Source organism: Sturnira hondurensis, unplaced genomic scaffold, assembly GCF_014824575.4.
Source record: "Sturnira hondurensis isolate 20B ecotype Veracruz unplaced genomic scaffold, ASM1482457v3 Scaffold0008196, whole genome shotgun sequence".
Classification (NCBI taxonomy): Eukaryota; Metazoa; Chordata; class Mammalia; order Chiroptera; family Phyllostomidae; genus Sturnira; species Sturnira hondurensis.
Window position 1 is genome coordinate 5,693,987 of NW_028080827.1, and position 23,785 is coordinate 5,717,771.

The following is a 23,785-nucleotide window of genomic DNA, read 5'->3' on the forward strand; positions in this document are numbered from 1 at the left end:
TAGCTTAATGGAAAAGTATTGGAGTATGTTAGTGCGGGAGGCTGGTCATTGTGACAGGTCATCTATGTGTGCTGATTTTCAGTTATGGAAATTAGGCTCCTACCCTCCCAGAGGTGGGGAGGTAGGGTTCCTTATATTTTAAAAAAATTTTCACTGTTGTAAAATACACGTTGCATAAAATTTAACCCCTTAACCATTTTTTAAGTACACAGTTCAGGGGTGTTGAATACATTCACATTGTTGTGCAAACGTCATCGCTGTCCACCTCCAGAACTACCTTTATCTTGCAAAACAGAAACTCTGTGTCTGTTAAACAATAACTCCCCAATCCCCCCTCCCCCAGCTCCTGGCATCCACCATTCTGTTTTCTGTCTCTATGAGTTTGACTATTCTAGATAACTCATGTAAGTGCAATCGTATACTATTTGGAAAGCCCTACATTTCTTCTAACCCCGCCACATTTATGTTTTGGACATACTTTACACCTTCTGTGTGAGTGTGTTTGCCTGTATTCCTTAACTATTATAGTTATACATGATCTTAACTGTGTTGTCTTTTAACTTTCATACTAGCTTTATACTTGGTTGGTCTACTACATTTACTAAATGTTTGCCTTTATCAGTGTTTTTTTTCTTTTCAATATTTTTTTATTTTTACTATTGGCCATTTCTTTTCCACTTAAAGAAGTCCCTTTAACATTTCTTGTATTGCTGGTTTAATGGTATTGAACTCTGTTAGTTTTTGCTTGTCTTGGAAACCCTCTCTTCTTCAATCCTGAGTGATAACCTTGCTGGGTAGAGTAGTCCTACAATTTCATTCTAGACTCTCCCTGTTATCACTTTGAATGGCTCATGCTAGAGAATAGCCCAATTTTTATTTTACTGTAAGAAATACTCTTTCATTAAATTAAATAATAAGTTTTGGTAACAGTCTGTGTTTTTAAATTATATTTAGCCAGCAACTGAAGAAAATTTTGAAGAAATATAGGATTCAGATATGCTGATAGGTAGTTCAGCTGTTAACTACTGACAGAGTCACTTGGTAATGCCATGTCCATCTGTATTTTATAAAATGCCAGCACTCTGGGCCCTTCATTTTCTAGGTTTTCCATTTCAATGAAGTATTAAAAGTTGAAGCTTTTTTTTTTCTGTGAAATAGGTAAATGGTGAAAAGAATGGAAAAAATGAGACCACAGAAAAAGGTAAGTGTGTACAGAAAGAGAGAGTTCTTTTAGGTTATTACTCAGATCTTTTAATCAAAATTAGCTTCAGATTTTATACAGTGAGATTCTAATATTGTGTCTAATCTGTGTGCAAGCTATGTTAGTTTTCCTAGCCTGTACCAATACACTGACAATGTATTACATTCTGAACTTCTATATCATGGGTTTTATTTATGAGAACATGCCATTGAAAACATCAAAACCACAGTTTGCGTTTGTCACTGTTGTCTTTTCGGGGTAGTTAGCGTACTGGCTAAGAGCATGGACTCTCAGGAGCGAGACTGCTTGGGTTTGAACATTGGCTCCTCTTCTGAATTCCCATGTGATCTTGAACATGTTACTTAATCCCTTTAACTAAACTCCCCCCTTTAAAGCAGGATAATAACAGTACCTAGTTCATAGGGTTATTGGGAAGATTGAACGAGTTAATGTATGTGATACTCATAGTAAACTTTATGTGAGTACTAGCTATTACTACTTAGATTCTAGGTTGAAGACTTATTTAAAAGTTTTCTTTACGCCCTTAAAAAATCTAAATCAGTAATTTTGCTGTTATCTACAGGTGGTGTCTAGGCTCTACTCCCACATATATGACCTCAAGAATAAGACTTGGGCAGTTGCCTAAGTTTTCCTCTCAGAAAAGGTTTAATTTAAATATCAGTTGTTTGTAACGCTAAAATAAATTCTTTAAAATGTTGCCATACAGCAATTAAAAACTAAACTTAGTAGGGCACATTCCTAACAGCTGTTGTCAATTCATTCTAAGATTTATTTCTATCCATATATTCCCTTGTATCTCATTCTACTTCAGTATTATTCATCTCAGTGTTTGTTCTCAACTTTCTTAGATTGTTTTATTGTCAAAATGACCTTGATGGTTAGAAAGGGAAGTAGGATGGTTATTAGCAGCTGGGTATTTGAGCTTAGGAGATACTGTGACCATGTTCTTCTCATAACTCACTGCTGAAGAGATAGTTCTTTAAATATTAAGCTCCCTCATAGTGCTTTTTGATCTTTTACTTTAGTTTGTACAAGCTGAAAGAAGAAAATAGCAATATAGCGACTGTTTATTGACTACAAGTCTAAGGGCTAGATACTAAATATTTTAGGTTTGGGGGGATTCTGTGGTCTTTGTTGCTGTAGTGTGAAAGCAGCCATTGACGGTGTGTAAACAGATGGGTATAGCTGTGTTCCAGTGAAAACAGGAGGCCCTCGTTTGCCAGCCTCTCTCATGGAACACAAATAACAGGCTTGTGACTCTAGGCATACTTGAAAATCTGAAATAGTGCTCATAAAACCCCTTAGAGACTTTAAAAGGAAAATTTAGACCTCATTTTCACTGGGGGCCACATCAGCTACACGGTTGCCTTCAAAGGGCCAAAATAATTTTAGGACTGTATAAATGTAACTACTCCTTAACTTTTAAGGAGTTGAAATCACATTCAGCACTTTAAAGACAACTGTTGATGTGGCCATCTGTAAAAATGAGTTTGACACCCCTGATTTAGACCTTTTCAACAATTTTTGAGCCATAGATATTTCTTCTGGTTGATGTTTTTTAAATGGCTTAATTTTTATTTTAATCCTCACCTGAGGATATGTTTATTGATTTTAGAGAAAGATGAAGGGAAAGAGAGAAGAACACCCATACTATGCCCCAACTGGGGTCAAATCCACAACCTGGGTATGTGCCCTGACCAGGGATCAAACTACAACCTTTTGGTGTATGGGACAGTGCTCCAACCAGCTGAGCCACCTGGCCAGGGTTAAAATGGCTTAACTTTTAAAAACAGAATATTTTTGTGACATACACACATTAATTTCCTTTATTTTATGCCAGTAACACCAGAAGTAATTAGAAACTCAACAGCAAGTTTTGCTGTTTAAGTCTTTATTAGTAGAACATCTACTTAGTTTCTTGATAAATATCAAAAACACATGTTATGTAATGCTAATTTAAAGGGTAATAAATAGTATGATGGAGTAGTAGGTATGTGACAAGGACCCTTCACTGTTCAAGAAAAAGCTATGCTTTTCTATATTTAGTACTATGACAGAACTGGGTGTTACTTGTCACTATTATTAACATTTATCTCTCGTGATTCCAAGGATCAATCACAGCAAAGGAACTATACACAATGATGATGGATGAAAATACCAGCTTGATTATAATGGATGCTCGAAGAATGCAGGATTACCAGGATTCCCATATTTCAAATTCTCACAGTGTTCCTGAAGAAGCCATCAGTCCAGGGTGGGTCATTATGCATTTAGATAAAATGGTAAACTGTGGATAGTGGTAAATGTTAATAATTAGTACCCTGTGTAAGTGACAAAATAGTGTTTTCCTTTTCAATTTTTGCTCCTACTGGCATACCTCACCCTTTCTGAATGGTGGTGTAAAAGACATTCCAGTCTGCCTGTTTTATCTGTGGCATTTAGAGTCTTGTTAGAAGAGAAGTGAAGCTGTCCTTGTGTGCTATCTCTTCTCGGGTGTTTGTAGACTAATTTCTTGTACTATTTTTTATGTATGAGCTTTTGAAGTATATGCATCAAATGGACTAAAGTTGTGATCTAATTGAGTGGTTTGTTAATTTGAATTTCCCATACTATTATTTGTGATAAAGGAATACACAAGTACTTTTTTGAAGAGGAAGCAGTATAGCTAAGTAAGAGTATAGGGTGTAAAGTCAGAAGCCCATGTTTCCATCTATAAAACAGGGTAATTATAGTACCTATCTTAGATGTTCTGAGAAGTTTAAATGAGAAATTTTATACATACACATTTAGCACAGTTCCTGGCATTTATAAGGACCTAATAGAAAATAAATTTTCTTTTTTGATAAGGTTTTTAACCTATGAAATTAAAGTTACGTGCATAGATATATTGTATATTAGAAACGATTGCAATAGTGACTGAGTGAAAGCTCCAGATCCAGGGATAGTTTCATTTTTTTTCCTTAGATTTTATTTATTTATCTTTAGAGGGGAAGGGAAGGGGAGAAGGAGAGAAGTATCAATGTATGGTTGCCTCTCGTGAGTCCCCTGCTGGGAACTGGCCTGCAACCTAGGCATGTGCCCTGACTGGGAATTGAACCGCTATCACGTGGTTCTCAGGCCTGCGCTCAATCCACTGAGCCCTCAATCCAGGGCTCACTATTTTGAGTGTTATGTAACCTTTCTGGGTCTTAGTGTATGGGCTTGGATTAGGTAAAATCTGTGGTCCATATTAGGACCAACTTATTATTAAGAAGATACATTACTTAAATAAGGAAATAAAATTCACATAATATTGGGTGCATTGCAGATGTTTGCTAAATGTTTGAGCTGAAAATTAGTGTGCATTGTAAATATGCTGTCTAATTCATAGATAGTCTCTCTAGCTACTTATTTTATCCGACTTTTTAATTGAATAGTTTGGGTCGATGATTACTTTTTTCTAAAACATGGTGGCCTCTACCATTCCCTCTGTCATTCCTTTCCCATGAACCACTGAACAGATCCATAAATAGTACACTATTTAAATATGAGATCCCAGAGCTTAGTCTAATCTGTAATCAAGTAGGCATGACTATGTTTCAAGTTTAATTGTTTCCCAAAATATGAGATTTAGACTCTTGTAAAACTCAACATGAGTTTAGGTCAGAAACTAAGAACAATGAACTGCATGCCAAGAAAAGTGTTCCCATTTCATTTCTGTCAGTCTTTCCAGATTGGTTCAAAGAAGTTCAGTTTGGTGCTAGCATTCCTTTTTAATACCTGCTGACCTCTTTCTTACCAGAAAGCACACCTCAGTGCTTTCTGTAGGCAGCACTGTCTGTAGCTAGGTGATGGTGATTACTGTATTTTTTCATTGTCTAGTTTTAAGTTTTAAAACAGCATAGTATTCAAATGATAAGAATGCTTATGTAAGTATTTAGCCCATGAATTTTCAAAAACTGTGCACATCCAATTAGTATCTGGACAAGAAACAATATCATCACGCAGAAGCCCCTCGTATACCACCTGTTAGTTACCCCCCATATCCCCACCTGCCCAGCGATCCACCAGCTTCTAACAGAATAGATTGGTTTTTGTCTGTTATTGTAGTTTATATCAATGGAATCATGCAGTCTATAGTCTTATATGTCTGGCTTTTTGTACACAACCTAATGTTTGTGAGAGTCATCTGTGTTATTGTGTGCACTTATAGTTTGTTTATTTTTACTGCTGTATAGCACTCCATTAGGGAATATAGCATTATTTATTGATCTGTTTATGTTTAGGATTATCCCCTATTTATTGGATATGATGCTGTTTTTCCATTTATATGGGAATATACATTTTCCTGTTAAATTTATTTAAGTAAAGGATCACTTTCAATTAAAAGAACTAATTAAAATATTAAATAATAGTCAAGGTAGACCAAAGTTGCAGCAGCTTGTGAATACATGAAAGAGTGAACTTTGGGAAATACTGGTTGATACTATTGTTTTCCAAAGTGTTTTCTGCAGAATACTAATCTTGGGTTTTTGGATAAAGAGTATTTAGGCAAATATATCCCTGCAGTCAGGAATAGTCCTTAAGAATATCACATTTCAGTTTTTCTCATTTTTTGTTGACTAAGCAGTGTTCTATTCTCAGTATGTCAGGTAAGAATTATTATGAGGCAATATTTTATATTTTTATCTGTATATTCTAATATACTGGTATAGTATATTACAGTAAACAACATTACTATAAATGGGAGGTACAGTAAACAACTTATTGTATGTGGGATTTCTTAAAGATAAACCATTTAGTTTTACTTGAGAATAAAAGTACATACTGCTAAGGACTTTGAGGTAATAGGATTTGGGGGAGGGACCATGAGGCAGGCCCATTGTAAGGACTTCAGGAAGAACTTCAGCAATTCCGTGAGCAGAAAAGGAAGTGAACTGTATGCTTTAACATAGAGTTGATCATATTCGCAGGTGGTTGATGTAAGAGCCAACACAACGAAGCAGCTGAGACTGTGAACTTGAACCAGATTGCCTGAGTTTGAATTCTGACTTTACTTGGCAGCTATAACTTTGAGCTAGTTGCTTAATCTCTTTGTGCCTCAGTTTCCCCATCTATAAAATGGGGATAACAATGCCTACTTTATACTATTTTTGTGAGGAGTCAATGAGATGCAGAATAAAGCATTTAGAATAGTACCTGGCACATAGTAAGTGCTGTATGTGTGTTAAGTAAATATTTGGGCATTTGATTAACTATTAATTATCTGTATAGGTAATGGATAACTGAAATATAAATAATGTTACCTAAGTGATCCCCCAATTGTTTATATTTGGCTGAGAGAGATGCTCAGATAAGGCCCTCTGTTTTCAGGTTTGGTCCCCCCTTTTTTGTAAAGGGTCAAAATTGTGTCTACTTTTAGTTTCTAATACTAACATATATTCCTATATTATGCAGTTGTTAAGCATTTTAGGGTATATAGTATCTTAACGCAGTCTGACCTCAGAAAGGAATCTGTCTCAAAGTTTGCTATGGTGTGCTACCGACTACAGAACAAAACTCAGTGTCTTATGTTAGTATATTAGGACCTCTTACCTACTTTGCCCCAATACAAATGTTAATACATTTCAGAGTCACTGCTAATCGGATTGAAGAACACCTCCCAGATGACTCTAAAGACATATGGAAGAAGAGAGGGAATGTGCATTATGTGGTACTTCTTGACTGGTTTAGTTCTACAAAAGATTTACAAATTGGAACCACTCTACGGAGTCTGAAAGATGCACTTTTCAAGGTTAGCAAGTTTCCTTGTTAGTTTACTATAATTGCAAGTCTTCTTAGGTTGGTAGAGGTGTGTGGACTAGTTTATCTTAAGGACAAGAAAATTCTTATGCTTTAGCTGTAGATTTTTTTAAAATTTGGATTAAAAGACATTTACCAAATAACAGTAAACTTCACTGTGTAAAGTAGCATGTTAGAATTTTCAGAAATAGAAATCGTCTGAAAAGAGTGTTATTTTTTTGCTTTAATAATTAGATTATATTTTCACTTTTTAAAAAATAGATTTATGTTTAGAGAGGGGGGAGGGAGGGAGAAAGAGAGAGAAACATCAGTGTGTGGTTGCCTCTCATAGGCCTCCAACAGGGGACCTGGGCCCCCAACCCAGGCATGTGCCTTGACTAGGAATCAAACCAGCTACGCTTTGGTTTGCAAAGCAGCACTCAATCCACTGAGCCACACCAGCCAGGGCTATTATTTTCACATTTTTTTTATTGTTGTTCAAGACAGCTGTACTTGAACAAGAATTTAAAAATGTGAAAAGAAAAAGAATTAGATTATAACATAGAGACAAAGGAAGAGGTGAATAAGGAAAAAAAGACTAATAGATTTGACTTCATAAAATTAAAACTTAGCTGTGAAAAAATACCATAAAATTAGAAGACAGAAGACGAACAGTTATTTGCAACAAGTATGGCAGTGATTTAAGACTACCTAAAATCCAAGGAGCTTTTACAAATAAATAAGAAAATTACTTCAGATAAAATGATAAGTAGTGGGCACAGACATAAACAGCAGAGAAAATGCAACTGATAAAATCATAAAAGTGGTCAACTTTACTAGTAATCAGAGAAATGCAAATTGAAACAATGAATGCTGTTGTTACTGATATAATTAACCAAGATAAAAATGCTCTTTATGTTATTTTTATTGATTGGTTTTAAAGGGAGGAAGCAGGAGATAGAGACATCAGTCTGTTGTTACATTGATTTGTGTATTCATTGGTTGATCTTGTAAGTGCCCTTACTGGGGATGGAATCTGCAACTTTGGCATATCATGATGACACTTCAACTAACTGAGCCACCTGGCCAGGGCCAAAAATACTCTGTTTAATTTGTTAAATTGTTTAACAAATAAACAATTGGTTTACTTTTGTCTTATTGTTTACTAAGAAAGTAGCAGACTATATAGAAAAATGAGCAAAGGATGAAAATAAATTATAGGATATAAATGGCTAGTAAACATTAAAAGATGTTCAGCTTTACAAATAAATGCTAATTAAAACAAGTTAACATTTTTGTCTACCAGTTTGAAAATTGTAAAGATTTATAATAGGCATTCTCATACACTGCTTATAAGTATATAAATTGGTGTTGTCTTTTTGAAAGGCAATTTGGCAGCAGCTACCAAACTTTTAAACCATTGGTTTTACTCTTAGGAAATTATTCTACAGAAATACAAAGATTTTTTTAGATCATCTCAAAGATTAGCAATATATAAGAGCCTTAAAATGTTCATGTGCCTTGGCTCAATAACTCCATTTCCAGATATTTTCCTAATGAAGTTTAATTGGGTGTGAATGTTTAAGGAAGAATCTTCAATGTTTATCTCAGCATTGTTTATAATTAACTGGGAAAAATAATGAAGTGTTCAAGTGATGGATTCAATTTTGGTATGTGTGTATTTGTGTGTATGAAATAGAATATTAGCTGGTCATTACAAATTATAGCTCTTTATTAATAAAAGGCTAATAAAAGCAGCAGCATAAAAGTTTCATTGTTTTGTAAATATGAAGTTTAAAAAGTATGCCTCTTCATAGAAAACTAAGAATAAACTGAAATGTGAAAGTGGCATCTCTGGCTTCTGAGGTTTTAGATGATTTTTATTGCATATAAACTTATTTTTCTTCTGTTATCATGGATTCCTTGTGTGGTTGTAAAAACCTCATCTATCCATTTGTTTCATTTAATGTTGAATTTTTAATTCAGCTCTCGTTTTTTAATCATTTAGAAGATTAACCTTGAAAAGAGCACTTTTAAAATTCAGGTTGGTTGTGTTTTTAGCTGCCATATTAAAAACACTATTTCCTTGTTTTATAGTGGGAAAGTAAAACCGTCCTGCGCAACGAGCCGTTGGTTTTAGAAGGAGGCTATGAAAACTGGCTCCTTTGTTACCCCCAGTACACAACAAATGCTAAAGTCACTCCGCCCTCACGAGGCAGGACTGAAGAGGTGTCTGTCTCATGTATGTATGTGAGAAGTTCTGTTTACAATTAATTTTTTCAGTAAACTTTAAATTTACATTCTCAGGATAATGTTCTTAGTTGTGTGTGCTTTTGTGCTATTAGATGGCATTTTGTTTTCAGGCATAAGAAATACATGATGTCCATATAGCCTGAAAGTTAACATTTAATTCTTTAAGACTGATTATTAAGACTGTTGTTGTCACTTCATTTTGCTTACATTTAAGTCATCACCTATAATATGAGTGAGATATTTCAGTACTGTTTATGGGGTTGCTGTTCTTTCAATTTATTATTATTCTTTTGGGGATTTTAGTGAATTTTACTTATCCCTCACTGGAAGAATCAGTTCCTTCTAAACCTACTGCACAAATGCCACCTCCTCCTATAACATTGGATGAAAATATAGAATTGATAAACGATCAAGATGAGAGAATGAGACCATTGCCTCTGTCAGCTCCATTGGAAGCAATTGCTACTTCTAAGTCTGATGTTTCACCCATAAGTCAGCCAGTGCCTATTGTAAAGAATTTTCCACAGGTATATTTTTGACATTTTTAAACTTTATTATCTCTTTTCTTTGAATATTATGTTAAATATATAGCATAGAAATGAAGTTTTACATATAACCTTTAATATTTTAGAAAAACATCAGTCAGAAGAATGTATATGTATTGGTACCTTTTTTGCTATGAAATATTTTCATTATGATTCAGCTTTGTTGCCACAGAACAGATAATACGAAGGATTTTTGAACCCAGCTGGCAATCCAATTACTACAGGCAGTGACAATAGAAGATTTATCACCACAGTGAATTTGAGCACTTCTAAGTTTTGTGGGGGTTTTAATATTATTTAATCCATAATATTTTCCCAAATTGTTTGGTTCATAGTTGATAAATATGTGATGATGATGACTGGATTTGAAATGGTACTTTAGTTCCATTTCCTTAGAATTCAACACATAAATTACAGGCGTGTTTTAACAATAAATCCCTAAAAAATTTTAACCAAGATTTACAGTAAAAATTTGCAGCATTTTCCTCTTCATTAGATTTTATGTAAGGGAAGATTAACTAATTCTCCCCTAGCATTTTTCAGTCAGATTTTTTAGTATTCACATGTATAAAATTAGCCATAGCATAGGAAGAACATCATAATTGCTCTGATAGTTACTGGAGCACAGAGCAAGGAGACCAGTTCTGACTGAGGGTATCAGGGAGGTCTTCATGGAGTTTTTGTCAGGGCTTTCAGAGTTTAGTAAGCTTTGAGGACGGAAGAGACAGTAGACGATTATATGGCTACAGGCACAGAGCATGCTCTGGGACCTGTGAGTAGTTGTGGGTGCTTGGACAGAGTTCTCTATGGGAGAACAGTGACTGATAGTGGGTGAGACTGGGAAGATGGACCAGAGGCATTAAGAGAGACTTGGGCCAGATTGGAACTTTATCCTGTAGGCTCAAGGAAACCCTTTAAAGCATTTAAAACTTGAAAGTAACATGGTCATAGCTACGCTTTTAAGATAAAGGAAAAATAGATTTTGGTTTCTATTCAACCTTTTATAGTTAACCTTTTATGTTCTAGTGGTTCTTCCTACTTCCTTCTCAAGTGTAGAAAACAACAGGGGAGAGCAGTTTTGTTTTGTTTTGTTTTTTAAGTGAAGGGGAAAAAAGAGAAGTGAGGAACAAAAGTGACATTTTTCTTCACTAACTTCTTCCTATGGTATTGCTTTTTACTGGGAAAATGTACAATTTATTTTATAAGAACACAATGCAGGTTGTTACTGTCAGGTATTTTTGTAAGTTCTCATTTTTGTTTAGTAAACTGCCTTCTCAAAAAATGATGCTAGCAGTGCTTCTAACAATTTTGTAGATTTAGTTTGCAGTTAAATCGAGGTAATAAACACTTAACTCATTAAATCAGGAATGTAGATAGTTTACTTCTCAACTTATATTTAGGATCTTGTCTCTTAGAAATATTTAATTCATCCTCACAGCAATCTATTTATTTATTACATGTCCAGCACAATCTCTACCCTCCTGGAACTTATATTCTAGGAGGGAAGAAGCTTTTAAACAAATAATTATAGTTATTCCATCAGAATCCCAATAAGTTCTATTAGGGAAAAGAATATGGGACTTGGCTAATTTTAGGGATCATGAAATTCTTTTTTAAGGGAGAGATATTTACACCAAGATTTAATACTTTGGTGGAAATTATCTAGGTGAACAACTGATGTAAAGGGGCCTGAGTTGGGATGGAGCATAGCATCTTTGAGGAAATTTATTTTTCTTTGTTCCTCCCTGTATTTTTTTGTAATTATGTTATTGTTGTTCAATTATAGTTGTCTGCATTTTCCCCCCTCCACTGCCCCCCTACCCCAGCCAAACCCACCTCCCTCCCTTGCGTCTACCCTCCCCCTTGGTTTTGTCCATGCATCCTTTAGAGTAGTTCCTGAAAACCTTTCTCCCACTGTCCCTTCCCCTCTCCCCTCTGGTTATTGTTAGATTGTTCTTAATTTCAGTGACTCTGGTTATATTTTGTTTGCTTTTTTCTTTTGTTGATTATGTTCCAGTTAAAGGTGAGCTTATATGATATTTGTCCCTTACCCTCCTGGCTTATTATTTCATGTAGCATAATGCTCTCCAATTCCATCCATGATGTCACAGAGGGTAGGAGCTCCTTCTTTCTGCTGCATAGTATTCTGTTGTGTAAATGTACCTTAGTTTTTTGATCCACTCATTTACTGATGGGTGTTTCAAGGCCACTGTTATCAAAACAGCCCGGTACTGGCATAAGAACAGACACATAGACCAATGGAACAGAACAGAGAACCCAGAATTACACCCAAGTCTCTATGGTCAATTAATATTTGATAAAGGGGGAAGAAGCATAAAATGGAGTAAAAATCACCTCTTCAACAAATGGAGTTGGGAGATCTGGAGAGATATATGCAAAAAAAAAAGAAACGCAATCACCAGCTTACACCATACACAAAAATAAATTCAAGATAAAAGACTTAAATGTAAGTCATGGCACCATAAAAGTCCTAGAGGAAAACATCAGCAGGAAAATCTCAAACATTCCATGCAGCAACATCTTCATTGATATGTCCCATAAATCAAAGAACATAAAGGAAAGGATAAACAAATGGGACCTCATCAAATTAAAAAGTTTCTGAATGGCTAAAGAAAACAGCATTAAAATGAAAAGAGAACCAACTATATGGGAAAACCATATTTGCCAATGATACCTCGGACAAGGGTTTGATCTCCAAAATATATAAAGAACTCACCTGACTCCACTCCAGAAGACACAAAACCCAATTTAAAAATGGGCAAAAGACTTGAACAGACACTTCTCCAAGGAGGACATACAGAGGGGCTAGAGACAGAAAAGATGCTCAGCATCACTAGCCATCAGAGAGGAAGTTTTTTTTTAAGGGAAGTATAGATAGACCTGGAGAACATTATGCTAAATGAAATAAGCCAGTCAGAGAAAGACAAGTACCATATGATTTCACTTATATGTGGAATCTAATGAACAAAATGAACTTAACAACAAAATAAAAACAGACCTATAGATACAGAGAACAGAATGATAGTTGTCAGAAGGAAGGAGTTTGGGGAGGCTGGGTGGAAAAGGTGAAGGGATTAGGAAAGAAAAAAAAAAAACCTCATAGTTAACAGTGTGGCGATTACCAGAGGGAAAGTAGGATACGGGAGGTAGAAGAGAGTAAAGAGGAGGGGGATAAACGGTGATGGAAGGAGACTTGGCTTGGGGTGGTGAACACACAATACAATATATGGATGATGTATTATAGAACTGTATGCCTGAAACCTATGTCATTCTAGCCATTGTCACTCCAATAAATTTAATAAATTTTTTTTAAAATAGGAAAGTACGGCTAGTGTATATAGAATGATGTGAGATAGGATTGGAGAGATAGGCAGAGGTGAGACCCTCATGGTAAGGATTTTAGATATAATCAATATGGTGAGTTGCTATTGAAAGTAGGGTTGTAAATAGCTGAGGAACATAGTCACATTTGTGTTTTAAAATGATTGCTCTGGCTACAATGTGGAGAAATAGAAGGGAGCAAGAGAAGCTGTGTAGAGAGAATGTTGGCATGGACTTGGTTGGTGCTCGCGGAGATGGAGGGGCAGATACAGGATGAAAACCATCAGACTGCATCAGGGCAGTCAAGACCATGAAACTCCGTTGTCTGGTTCGAGGTATTTGGTTAGTGGTTCTATCCACAAGACAGCCATGTTTGAGGAAGGAGATTGTAGATTTCAGTTTTGGTTTTACTAGGTTTGTGGTACATGCGAGACACTGCATGGAGTCACTGAGAAGGCAATTGAATATGTGGAAAGGGAACTTGGGGCTAGCCTTGCCCACGTCTAGGCTTCGTGTTTTATGATGAACTCTTCCACATCTAGAACTCATCAGAGTGTGGAATCAAGAGGAAACGAGTGCCAGGGCCTTCTGAGAAATCTTGACATCGGGTAATTTGCAAATAGATATTTCGGGAGATGTCGTCTCCACAAAATGATGGTTCTTTTATCACCACTTGATTTTAAGAACTGAGTTCCTGGATCTTGACAAAGTATGTTTTATTATGTTATTTGTTGTTATAGATTGATCGTACTAAAAAACCATCAGTCAAATTGCCTGAAGATCATAGAATAAAATCTGAAAGCACAGATCATGAGCAACAGTCTCCTCAGAATGGAAAAATTCCTGATCGTTCCACAAAGCCAGTACTTCCCCCTCCAACTGCCATGTTAACAGATGAAGAAAAAGCTCGTATTCATGCAGAAACTGCTCTTTTATTGGAGAAAAACAAACAAGAAAAAGAACTTCGAGAAAAACAGCAAGAGGAACAGAAAGAGAAACTGCGAAGAGAAGAACAGGAACAAAAAGCCAGAATGAAACAGGAAGCTGAAGAAAATGAAATCACAGAGAAGCAACAAAAGGCAAAAGAAGAAATGGAAAAGAAAGACAGTGAACAGGCCAATAAAGAAGATAAAGAAATCTCAGCAAAGAGGGGCAGAGAAATAGCAGGAGTAAAAAGACAATGTAAAAGTGAACATGAAACTACCGATGCCAAGAAAGCTGTGGATGAACAGGGGAAAAGGTGTCCAACCCCTGAAGTGCAAAAAAAGTCATTAGGCGATGTGCCCCCTGCCTCTGTGGCAGGAGATTCGAGTTTAGGCAAGGTAAGCAGAAACAAACAGTATAAATTGCCAACTAAGTGAAATGAAATGTACATAAAAACATGAAACCAGTAGCATTCCATACACAGGGCAGGCATTTTAAGTAGTTTTCCAGAGGGTTATAGATTTGTACTGATTCATCTACATTTTGCTCACCAATTCTCCTTTGATTGGGTGGTAATGGAATTGCTCTTTGTGTCTGTGAAATGCAACATATTTTTAATAATTGGAATGAATAGCTACATTCTTTTTATTTTTGATATATAATCAGAAGGCTAGAGTGGAATATTAATCTTTCAGTGTAGAGGAATTAGGTGCCCAATATTTATATGATAGTGTTTGTATCTGCTTAGAATATGTCCAGTGACAAATTGTCATTTGTTTGTTGGTTCATGTAATCAAGAATATTGGCAACAACCCAACTAATGTTGATTTTCTCTGCCCTGGGCTATCCCCAGAATTGATTTCTGTAACTGCTTTTTGTCAGTTTTTTTCTCTATTTTTGTCAGTTTTTTCTCTACTATGCAATTAACAATGCCTTTCCCTTTTGCACCCTAAAAACGTCTTTATAGTAGCAGGAATAGTCATAACCTACTTGTGTACATATAAATGGAAATACATTTTAGGTAGTATGAAAATTATTTTCAGTGGAAGGTGGAACACCATATTACAGGTCATTAATTTCTGGACTTCTCAAGCAGCACTTCAGGCCTAAACCAAATGTAACAATTTTTATTAATGCTTCATGGAACCAGGGAACACTTACCAGGTAGCCTTAGCTATCAAAAATGTAGGTACCATACAGACACCTTTCTAAACACCTGAAGTTAGGGAAATGAAGCCCATGTACTAATTATTTATAGGGGAGTCAGAACTTATGTGCTCTTATAATTTAAATATTATTCATTGTGTGTCTCGTATATGCCGGTATTTTCCCTGTATTATCTTACTCCTCCTAATGACAACTCCATGAAGTATTCAATTTACAAATGAAATTGAAGCTTAGAGGTTAAATAATTTGCTTTAGATCACAAATGGAGTGAGATTCCAAAGTCACTTCCTCTCCATCTTGCTGTACTTAGAGGAAGGCAGTCATAAAACCTTAAAGTGTTTATATTTCCAAGGTCATTGAGTAGTATAGGTGCCAAGTATTCCTACAGGTCTAAATAACCCCGAGATTATCACATACAATGTTTGATTTGTCTTATAACACATTGAAAAAGTTAAGATTGCATTCACTGTATTCTCCTTTTAAAAGGAGCAAAATATGTAATTTATTCTGGAGTGTATTTTATTAAAATTTACACAGTTCTTAACTTTTTACTTTACTGTAGTTATTTTTTAAATGTATTGTAAGTGAATGAAGTGAATTTTTAAAAGAAACTGCGGTAAGTTCCAAAAGAATATAAAATGGGATTTTGCACTTTTGAATATTACTCTATAAAATTCTGTAATCTCTTTATTCTCTTTAATACATTATTTTTTTGATACATGACCACTTTCAAGTGGTCTCAGAATCATATGAGATTTAACAGAAGCAGCCATGGTGAGTTACACTGATGACCAGCATCTTGTACTTCGCCACAGATTATAAATCAGAGCTCCACAGCCCACTGTGACTTGCATCATTTTTTTTTATCCTACTGATTTATCAAATTTTTTTAGTTCTTTAGCCTTAGTATTAGGAAATGCCACATGGGCTCTAACAACCTTTAATTTAAAGGAATCTGCTTTGATAGTAAAATTGCGTAGTTTTCAGAGGCCTTACTTTTTTCTCCTTTTACATCTTCAGTCTGATGGATTTGCTTATATCAGCTAGTGATGGGTAGGTGTATATTAGGGGAAAATTAAATGTTTTTCCCCCTTCTGAAATCTTAATAATTTTACAGCCTGTTAAAATTAAAGGACAGCCAGAAAGTGGAATTCTAAAGACTGGAACTATTAGAGAGAATACGGACGAGACTGAAAGAAATAAAGTAAGTAGTTCCTTGGGCGGGAGAAAAGCATGGACTATAACCATGTGGTTACCATTTCAATGAGTGATAGAGGAGAATGAGTGATGCTGTATCACTCATTCTGCATCTTAAGATCTACTGAGGGACTCTTTGCAGTGTTTGGTAGTTGATTTGTGTTTGTTTTTACATGACTTTATGCTTTCTATTCCATTTTATGAAATGAGTATTCTGTTCATTTAGTGAAATTTAAAAATACTTAGGTTTTATTATATGATCCAGCAATTCCACTTCTGGATGTACACCCAAAGGAATTGAAAGCAGGGCCTCAAAGAGCTATTTATACATTGATTTTTATAGCAGTATTATTCACAGCAGTGACAAGATATGAAGCAGATCCATACATTAAAAGATGAATGTATAGACAGACATGGTATCTACAGACAATGGAGTATTGCTTAGCCTTAAAAAGGAAGGAAATTCTTTTTTTTTTAAACATTGTCTAGTATTTGTGGTAGTTACTGTTACTTCAAAAGTAAGGAAATTCTGACACATGGAACAACATGGATCAACCCTGAGGGCATTATGCTAAGTGAAATGAGTCAGTCACTAAAGGATGAAAAGTGTATGATTCCATTTACATAGTGAACCAGGAGCTGTCAAATCCATGAAGGCAGGAATTAGAGCAGTGATTGGCAGGGGTCCTGGGATGGAGGGGGCAGGGCCCAGAATTTCGGTTTGGCAAGATGAAGAGAGTTCTGGAGATCGGTGGCACAATCGTGTGAGTATACTCATGCCACATAACTGTACTCTTAAAATTGGTAAGATGGTAAATTTTCTGTATATTTTATATACAATTTTTGAAATATTTAGGCCTTTTATGAAACATATCTCCCTTTGTTTTCAAGAACTTTATTTAAGTATAATAAGCATACCATAAAACCCAGTTTAGAGTACAATTCAGTGATTTCAGTTCAGAGTTGTGAAACAGTTATTCACTCAGTCCTATTATAGAACATTGCCATCACACCAAAAAGGTCTCTGTGCCCGTTGTAGTCACTCCCTCTGCCTACCCTCAGGCCCCAGCAACCATCCGCTCTCTGTATAGATATAGCTCCTGGACATTTTGTATAAATGGAATCATTTTATATTTTATATATATAATTTATATGGGCGTGTGTGTGTGTAAAGTCTTTTGTATATGTCTTCTTTCATCTAGCACATTTTTTTTGAGATTCATCTGTGTTGTAGCACGCGTACCTGTAGTTCATTCCTTTGTATTGCCAAGCAGTATTCCCTCGGATGGGTGTAGCACGTTGTATTCATCCATTGATAGACATTTGGGTTGCCTCTGCTTTGGGCTGTTGGGAACAGTGCTGCTGTGAACATGTGCGTACAAGTATTTGTCTGGAATATGTTTTCATTCCTTTGGGGCTGATAACTAGAAGTAGAATTGTCCTTGTTTTGTCTTTTTAGGAAACTTTTAAAGACTACTGTCATTATAGCCTTATGCACAGACAGCTCCTCTTCCCCTTCCTGTGATATTTGGGCTGTGAGAAAATAGATGTATAATTCTTCATGTTTGAGCTTGTTGTTAAAAAGTAAGGATAGCCAACTTCAGGCTTTTGGTTCCCTGGTACAATTGGCTTAAGTTTGTATACAACAAAAATTTAATTGAAAAATCAGATTTTTTTTCTTATTTTAAATTAGGCTCGAGAACCTTTGACAAGAGCACGAAGTGAAGAAATGGGGAGGATCATACCAGGACTGCCTTCAGGCTGGGTCAAGGTAAAATTCAAAATCAGCACAGAAATAAGTAACGTGATCATTGTGTTGTTTTTTTAAAAAGAGGTTTTTTGTTTTGTTTTTTGTTTTTGTGTTCTATATCTTCTCTAATACAATCAGTTCTTTTTTTTATTATAGGGGACATAGCTCATTTTCCTATTACAGCAAGTTAGATTTCTGAATATCCAGTCTGGGGTGCTGGCTGTAATATGTAAGCATTCCTGGCATTTGCCATTTAGAAGCAGTGTATTACTTTAAAACCTTAAATTCTTTGGAAGATTAGTTATATAATTGATTATCACCATTTTATTCAACTGATGTCAATCGAAAAGCCAATTTAGCAGTGGAATACTTTTGAGTGAGTTTTTTGTACATGTACTGGTCATTGGGGGTTTTTTTGACCTGTTTTTGTTTCTTGTTTTTCCAACCAAGTTTCTTGACCCAATCACTGGAACTTTCCGTTATTATCATTCACCCTCCAACACCGTTCATATGTATCCACCGGAAATGGCTCCGTCACCTGCACCTCCGTCCACCCCTCCAACTCACAAAGCCAAGCCACAGGTTCCAGCTGAGCGGGACAGGGAGCCGTCCAAACTGAAGCGCTCCTACTCCTCCCCAGATATAACCCAGGCCATACAGGAGGAAGAGAAGAGGAAGCCAACACTTACTCCAGCAGTTAACCGGGAAAACAAGTACGTAAATCCTAATTCCTAAGACTAGAATAATCTGCTATATTTGAAAGTTACTCTAAACATACCAGCTCATTTATGTCAGGAAGTCAGAAATTTCTATGGGTGACTACACCAGCTCTTGTTGTTTACCATAGAGGGAAAAAGAAATAACTGGATTAAAATGTCCTTGGTTTTTCTCCCAAGTGCCAAGTATGTCAGAGAAGACTGTCATAAGTATTAATGTAAATGTAAAGGTATACATGTTACTGTATTTTAAGACATTGTGCCATAGACTACCCAGAAGTTTTCGCAAACTTCCTAAATCTCCCTTTGAGTACCATAATTAATAGGCTTGTTGAGTTTGCCTTAGTGCAGCTCTCAAATTCTAAACTTTTTTTTTGAGTTAGCCAGTAATAGGGGAGCAGACTTACATAGCATTAAAATAACAAGCATTGTACTGTGTATCAGATCCTAATCCTTACGCTGTTCCCTTTTCCTTCACTGTACTTCTGCTGTTCTCTTCACATGTAGTGATCAGTAGGTTCATGTAAGTTTCCCAAAACAGTATCTCAGTGAAATATGTTTGTGGCTTTATCCCTTTTTGCATTCTCAAATGGCTCTGGCTCATGACTGATAGGGTTATGAGGTGAAAATTTTTAAGTCCACTTACCACTTCTAAACTTTACCTTTTTGGGGAGGGGAATGGTTGGAAGTGTCAATACAGTACAGTACCTCAGTACTTGTCATTAATTCATTCTGGAACTTGTGATGAGTGCCGTAACCCGTAAGTGCAAAATGATGAAGCATTTGCTCTTGTGGGGTGGCATCGTGACTCATACACGTTCTAGCAAGTGTGGCGAGTCCCGAGCACATGCTGAATGCTAAAACATTTTTTCTCCTCAAAATACGATGAGTACAGGGTTTGACGAATTTTGAAGCCAGCCAGTGAGTACTGAGGTGTGACTGTAAATGGCTTTGTTTTCTGTTTCTAATGTACATCCTCTTGACTGCCAAGGAATTTCAACTAGGCAATCTTTTTAGCCCCTCTGGTAATACTTCCCAAAAATGTAGTTGATACATATTACTTCTGAGAATTTACCTGCCAATTAGGGAATTATGTGGAGATTTTTTCTTTAATCTATAAATCTAGTTACAGATTTTAGGGCTTGCTGTTAAAACTGGTGAGAGTTCATTCCTTCTTGCAACATCATTCTTAATAAAATTTTTTAATTTGACAGTTTAAAAGTATCACATACGCAGTTTATGTATTTTTATATACATTGAACAGAGAAAGAGTTCATGAGTGCAAACACTTGAACATGTGAAAAAAAAAGCTGACTGCAATATGTATATATAGTTCAGCCCTGACTGGTGTGGCTCAGTCGGCTGGGCATCATCCCACAGAGCAAATTCCCAATCAGGGCACATTCCTGGGTTACGGGTCCAGTCCCTGGTCGAGGTACATATGAGAGGCAGCCGGTCTATGTTTCTCTTTCACATAGACGTTTCTGCCCGTCTCCATCTCCCTCCCTTCTCCTCTCTCTAGGATTGTGACTAATGTAAATGAGGGGCTGGATTTTTTTAAATTTTAAATTTAAATAACCACCTGTGGCCAGTGGCTACCATATTTGTCAGTGGAGCTCTTGACCTCAGGGAATAGTATCCAAATAATTTCCTGCCTCCTTTGATCTGCTGCATAATTGTATACAGGAGTGGGCAAAAGTGGGTTTACAGTTGTGAGTATGCAAAACACAAGAGTTTTTATATACTACAAGAGTTTTTATTCTTGCATTATTATTTATTTATGTACTGTTTTCCATATGAGCTGTAAACCTACTTTTGCCCCCACTCCTGTGTATAAAAATAATCCCTTTTTTGGCATTCTATTGAGTTTGACATTTGGTAATACTAAACTTCCCAGGTCCATTTAAAGGAGTTTGAAAGAGCCTTCTTTACTTAAAGCTTCTTACCTGTTCACGAGAAGGCAGAGAGAATCTATCTTACAATGTCTGTAAGAACCATGGACCCACATAAGAGGTTAAAGGTATCTGTTTCTGTTAAACAGAATCTGTTTCATGGAAAGGTCACAGAGTATGTCATGTAGATATTAAATGTTCTATAAGACCTAGTACCTTATGAGTCAACTTATTAACACTTTACAAGTTTACTGTGTACTACGGTACACATGCTGGAGTTTGCTGCCATTGTAATTTGAACTTCACTTTCACTTGCTGTGTATTCTAAGACATCTTGCACACTTTTTCTTTCTCAGGCCCACATGCTACCCTAAAGCTGAGATCACAAGGCTCTCTGCTTCTCAGATTCGAAACCTCAATCCTGTGTTTGGAGGATCTGGACCAGCTCTCACTGGACTTCGTAATTTAGGAAATACTTGTTACATGAACTCAATACTGCAGTGCCTATGTAATGCTCCACATTTGGCTGATTATTTCAACCGAAACTGTTACCAGGATGATATTAACAGGTAAAGAAGTTTCTTACTTTTTGCAGTATAGTGTTAAAAGGGTGATGTAACTATCTAGCCCCTTCCAGAGAAGTCAAATTAGGAAAGGCAAAAATACTTTTACTACACTAAAAATGTAGTGTAACTCTACATTTTTCTTAAGATGTAGAGAAAAGTGTCTGATTGGTAAAGGACAGACAGGAAAGGAGCAGTGCAAGAAGGCAAGAACCTTACTGCCACAAACTAGAGCCTGCTGATGACAGAGGGTGCAGGGTTGGCATCAGAAAGAAGCGAGGTGGAGGGGTGTAATCAAAGTAGGGTTTGGTAGGGTATGGGGCAGTAAACCTGTGAATAAGCGTTGTAGTGTAGGGGTATAGTGTGTCCATAGTTTAATGTTGACATCAAGAACCCACTGTCCTTGACTTTTTACAATTCCTGTATTGCTTTTGTACCTTTATTTGCCAAGGTCAAATTTGTTGGGGCATAAAGGCGAAGTGGCAGAAGAATTTGGCATAATCATGAAAGCACTGTGGACAGGACAGTACAGGTATATCAGTCCTAAAGACTTTAAAACTACCATTGGGAAGATCAATGATCAGTTTGCAGGGTATAGCCAGCAAGATTCACAAGAGCTGCTTCTGTTCCTAATGGATGGTCTCCACGAAGATCTAAATAAAGTAAGAAATTTGATTTTTTTAAATTGTTAAGACTCTTTAGCATTGTTCAGCACTGTAATCATTTTTTAAAATATTGCTATATTTATTAATTTTTTTAAAATTGATCATAAAATTTAAAAAAAAAAGCCCTGGCTGGTGTAGCTCAGTGGATTGAGCGCGGGCCTGCAAACCAGACAATCGCAGTTCGATTCCCAGTCAGGGCACATGCCTGGGTTGCAGGCCAGTTCCTTGCAGGCAAACTACCAGCAGGGGACGCACAAAAGGCAACAAGGCAACCATACATTGATGTTTCTCTCCCTCTCTCCTTCCCCTCTAAAAATAAATAAATAACTAAAATAAAATAAAAATTGATCATATGTGCCCTGACTGTGGAGCAAACTGGTAATGTCGGTATATTGGGACCATACTCCAACCAACTGAGCTACCCAGCCAGGGCTGTAATCATTTTTACAGTAATTTAAAATTATGGTTGGTGGTGGTTTATGTCTAGTGACTTTGTACTAAGGTGCAGAGCTATAAAACACAAATCTGATAGGTCTAGTATTTAAAACGAAGGATATAGGATTTGTATTTACTCACTAAAATGTTACCAGGTATGACCATAGTTTATCAGTGTTAAAACAGTTGTTGGAGATACTGTGTTTGTGATCTACGTGTATATGAAAGGAAAAGGATTTTATAAAAGATTGGCTATAGACAGCCTGAACCTCCTATTATGTTTGTATATTATACATTGTTGCATATTATATATATACTTATTATAACCTTTATGTACTTTATCTTCTATTTTTTTCCTGAAATAAGAATTACCCCATATAACCACACTGAGGCATGTGTCGCTACGTAAATGACCCATCCGTTTAAGTACCACGGAGGCTTTTAGCCCCAGGCTGTCCCCCTCTTTCACATGCCTTTGAGGTCTCCCACTGAACATATATATACATACACATACACACGTGTATGTACATGACTGTGTATTTAGTGTGTGTCCATCCCTGAGACTAGGACAACAGGATAACGTCTGTCTAGTTGGAACTGCATGTGGCATGTCTTGTCTTATTAAGCAATTCCCCTAAGTTGCACCCTTTTGATAAAATGAGGTTTTGGTTTCTTAGGAGGCTTTTTTGGCTAGAATTTTGTAGTATTTAATGGTATTAAAATGCCTTTATGAAAAGAATCTGAAGTGTTTCTGAATCTGCAAAGTGTCTGTATTTAGTATATTTTTCATTTTATATTTAAATGCTGACTTTGAGATACTAATACAGAGTTTAAAAAATCTTATTTCCAGGCCGATAATCGGAAGAGGCATAAAGAAGAAAATAATGATCATCTTGATGACTTTAAAGCAGCAGAATATGCTTGGCAGAAACACAAGCAGCTCAATGAATCTATTATTGTTGCACTCTTTCAGGGTCAATTTAAATCCACAGTACAGTGCCTCACCTGTCACAGAAAGTCTAGGACATTTGAGGCCTTCATGTACTTGTCTCTACCACTAGCATCCACAAGTAAATGTACATTACAGGTACGTTTATAACTGAGAGGAAATGATTTGTGGAATAAAAATGCTATTTATTTACAGATAGAGATACACTTTCAGCAATTTATTTCTGTTCTTTACCCCTATAAACATTTTATAGGTAAAAATCACACATAAATTATTTTAATTAGACCTATGTAGACTAGAAAAAAATTCCCAGAATTTCTTAAAGATACAAAAGTTTCTTATTAAATATGCTTTCCGAGTTGCTAAAAAATAGGTTTTTTAGAAAGTTTGTATTCTGAAGAAGTT

The 23,785-nt window shown here is 36.0% G+C and overlaps 1 protein-coding gene across 2 annotated transcripts in view; it reads left to right on the forward strand.

Moving 5' to 3' along the window:
• USP8 (ubiquitin specific peptidase 8) overlaps positions 1-23,785 on the forward strand; it is a 46,405-nt gene that overhangs the window by 19,183 nt on the left and 3,437 nt on the right. Inside the window, exons 6-17 of one of the 2 annotated variants that reach the window (XM_037054613.1) lie at positions 1,159-1,201; positions 3,332-3,476; positions 6,833-6,995; positions 9,080-9,224; positions 9,539-9,762; positions 13,863-14,444; positions 16,331-16,417; positions 18,104-18,181; positions 18,611-18,873; positions 21,125-21,337; positions 21,783-21,993; positions 23,282-23,518. In XM_037054613.1, the coding sequence (XP_036910508.1) occupies positions 1,159-1,201; positions 3,332-3,476; positions 6,833-6,995; positions 9,080-9,224; positions 9,539-9,762; positions 13,863-14,444; positions 16,331-16,417; positions 18,104-18,181; positions 18,611-18,873; positions 21,125-21,337; positions 21,783-21,993; positions 23,282-23,518 (2,391 nt within the window). The remainder of the gene's footprint in view (positions 1-1,158; positions 1,202-3,331; positions 3,477-6,832; positions 6,996-9,079; positions 9,225-9,538; positions 9,763-13,862; positions 14,445-16,330; positions 16,418-18,103; positions 18,182-18,610; positions 18,874-21,124; positions 21,338-21,782; positions 21,994-23,281; positions 23,519-23,785) is intronic. The other variant, XM_037054614.1, reaches the window with a different exon arrangement.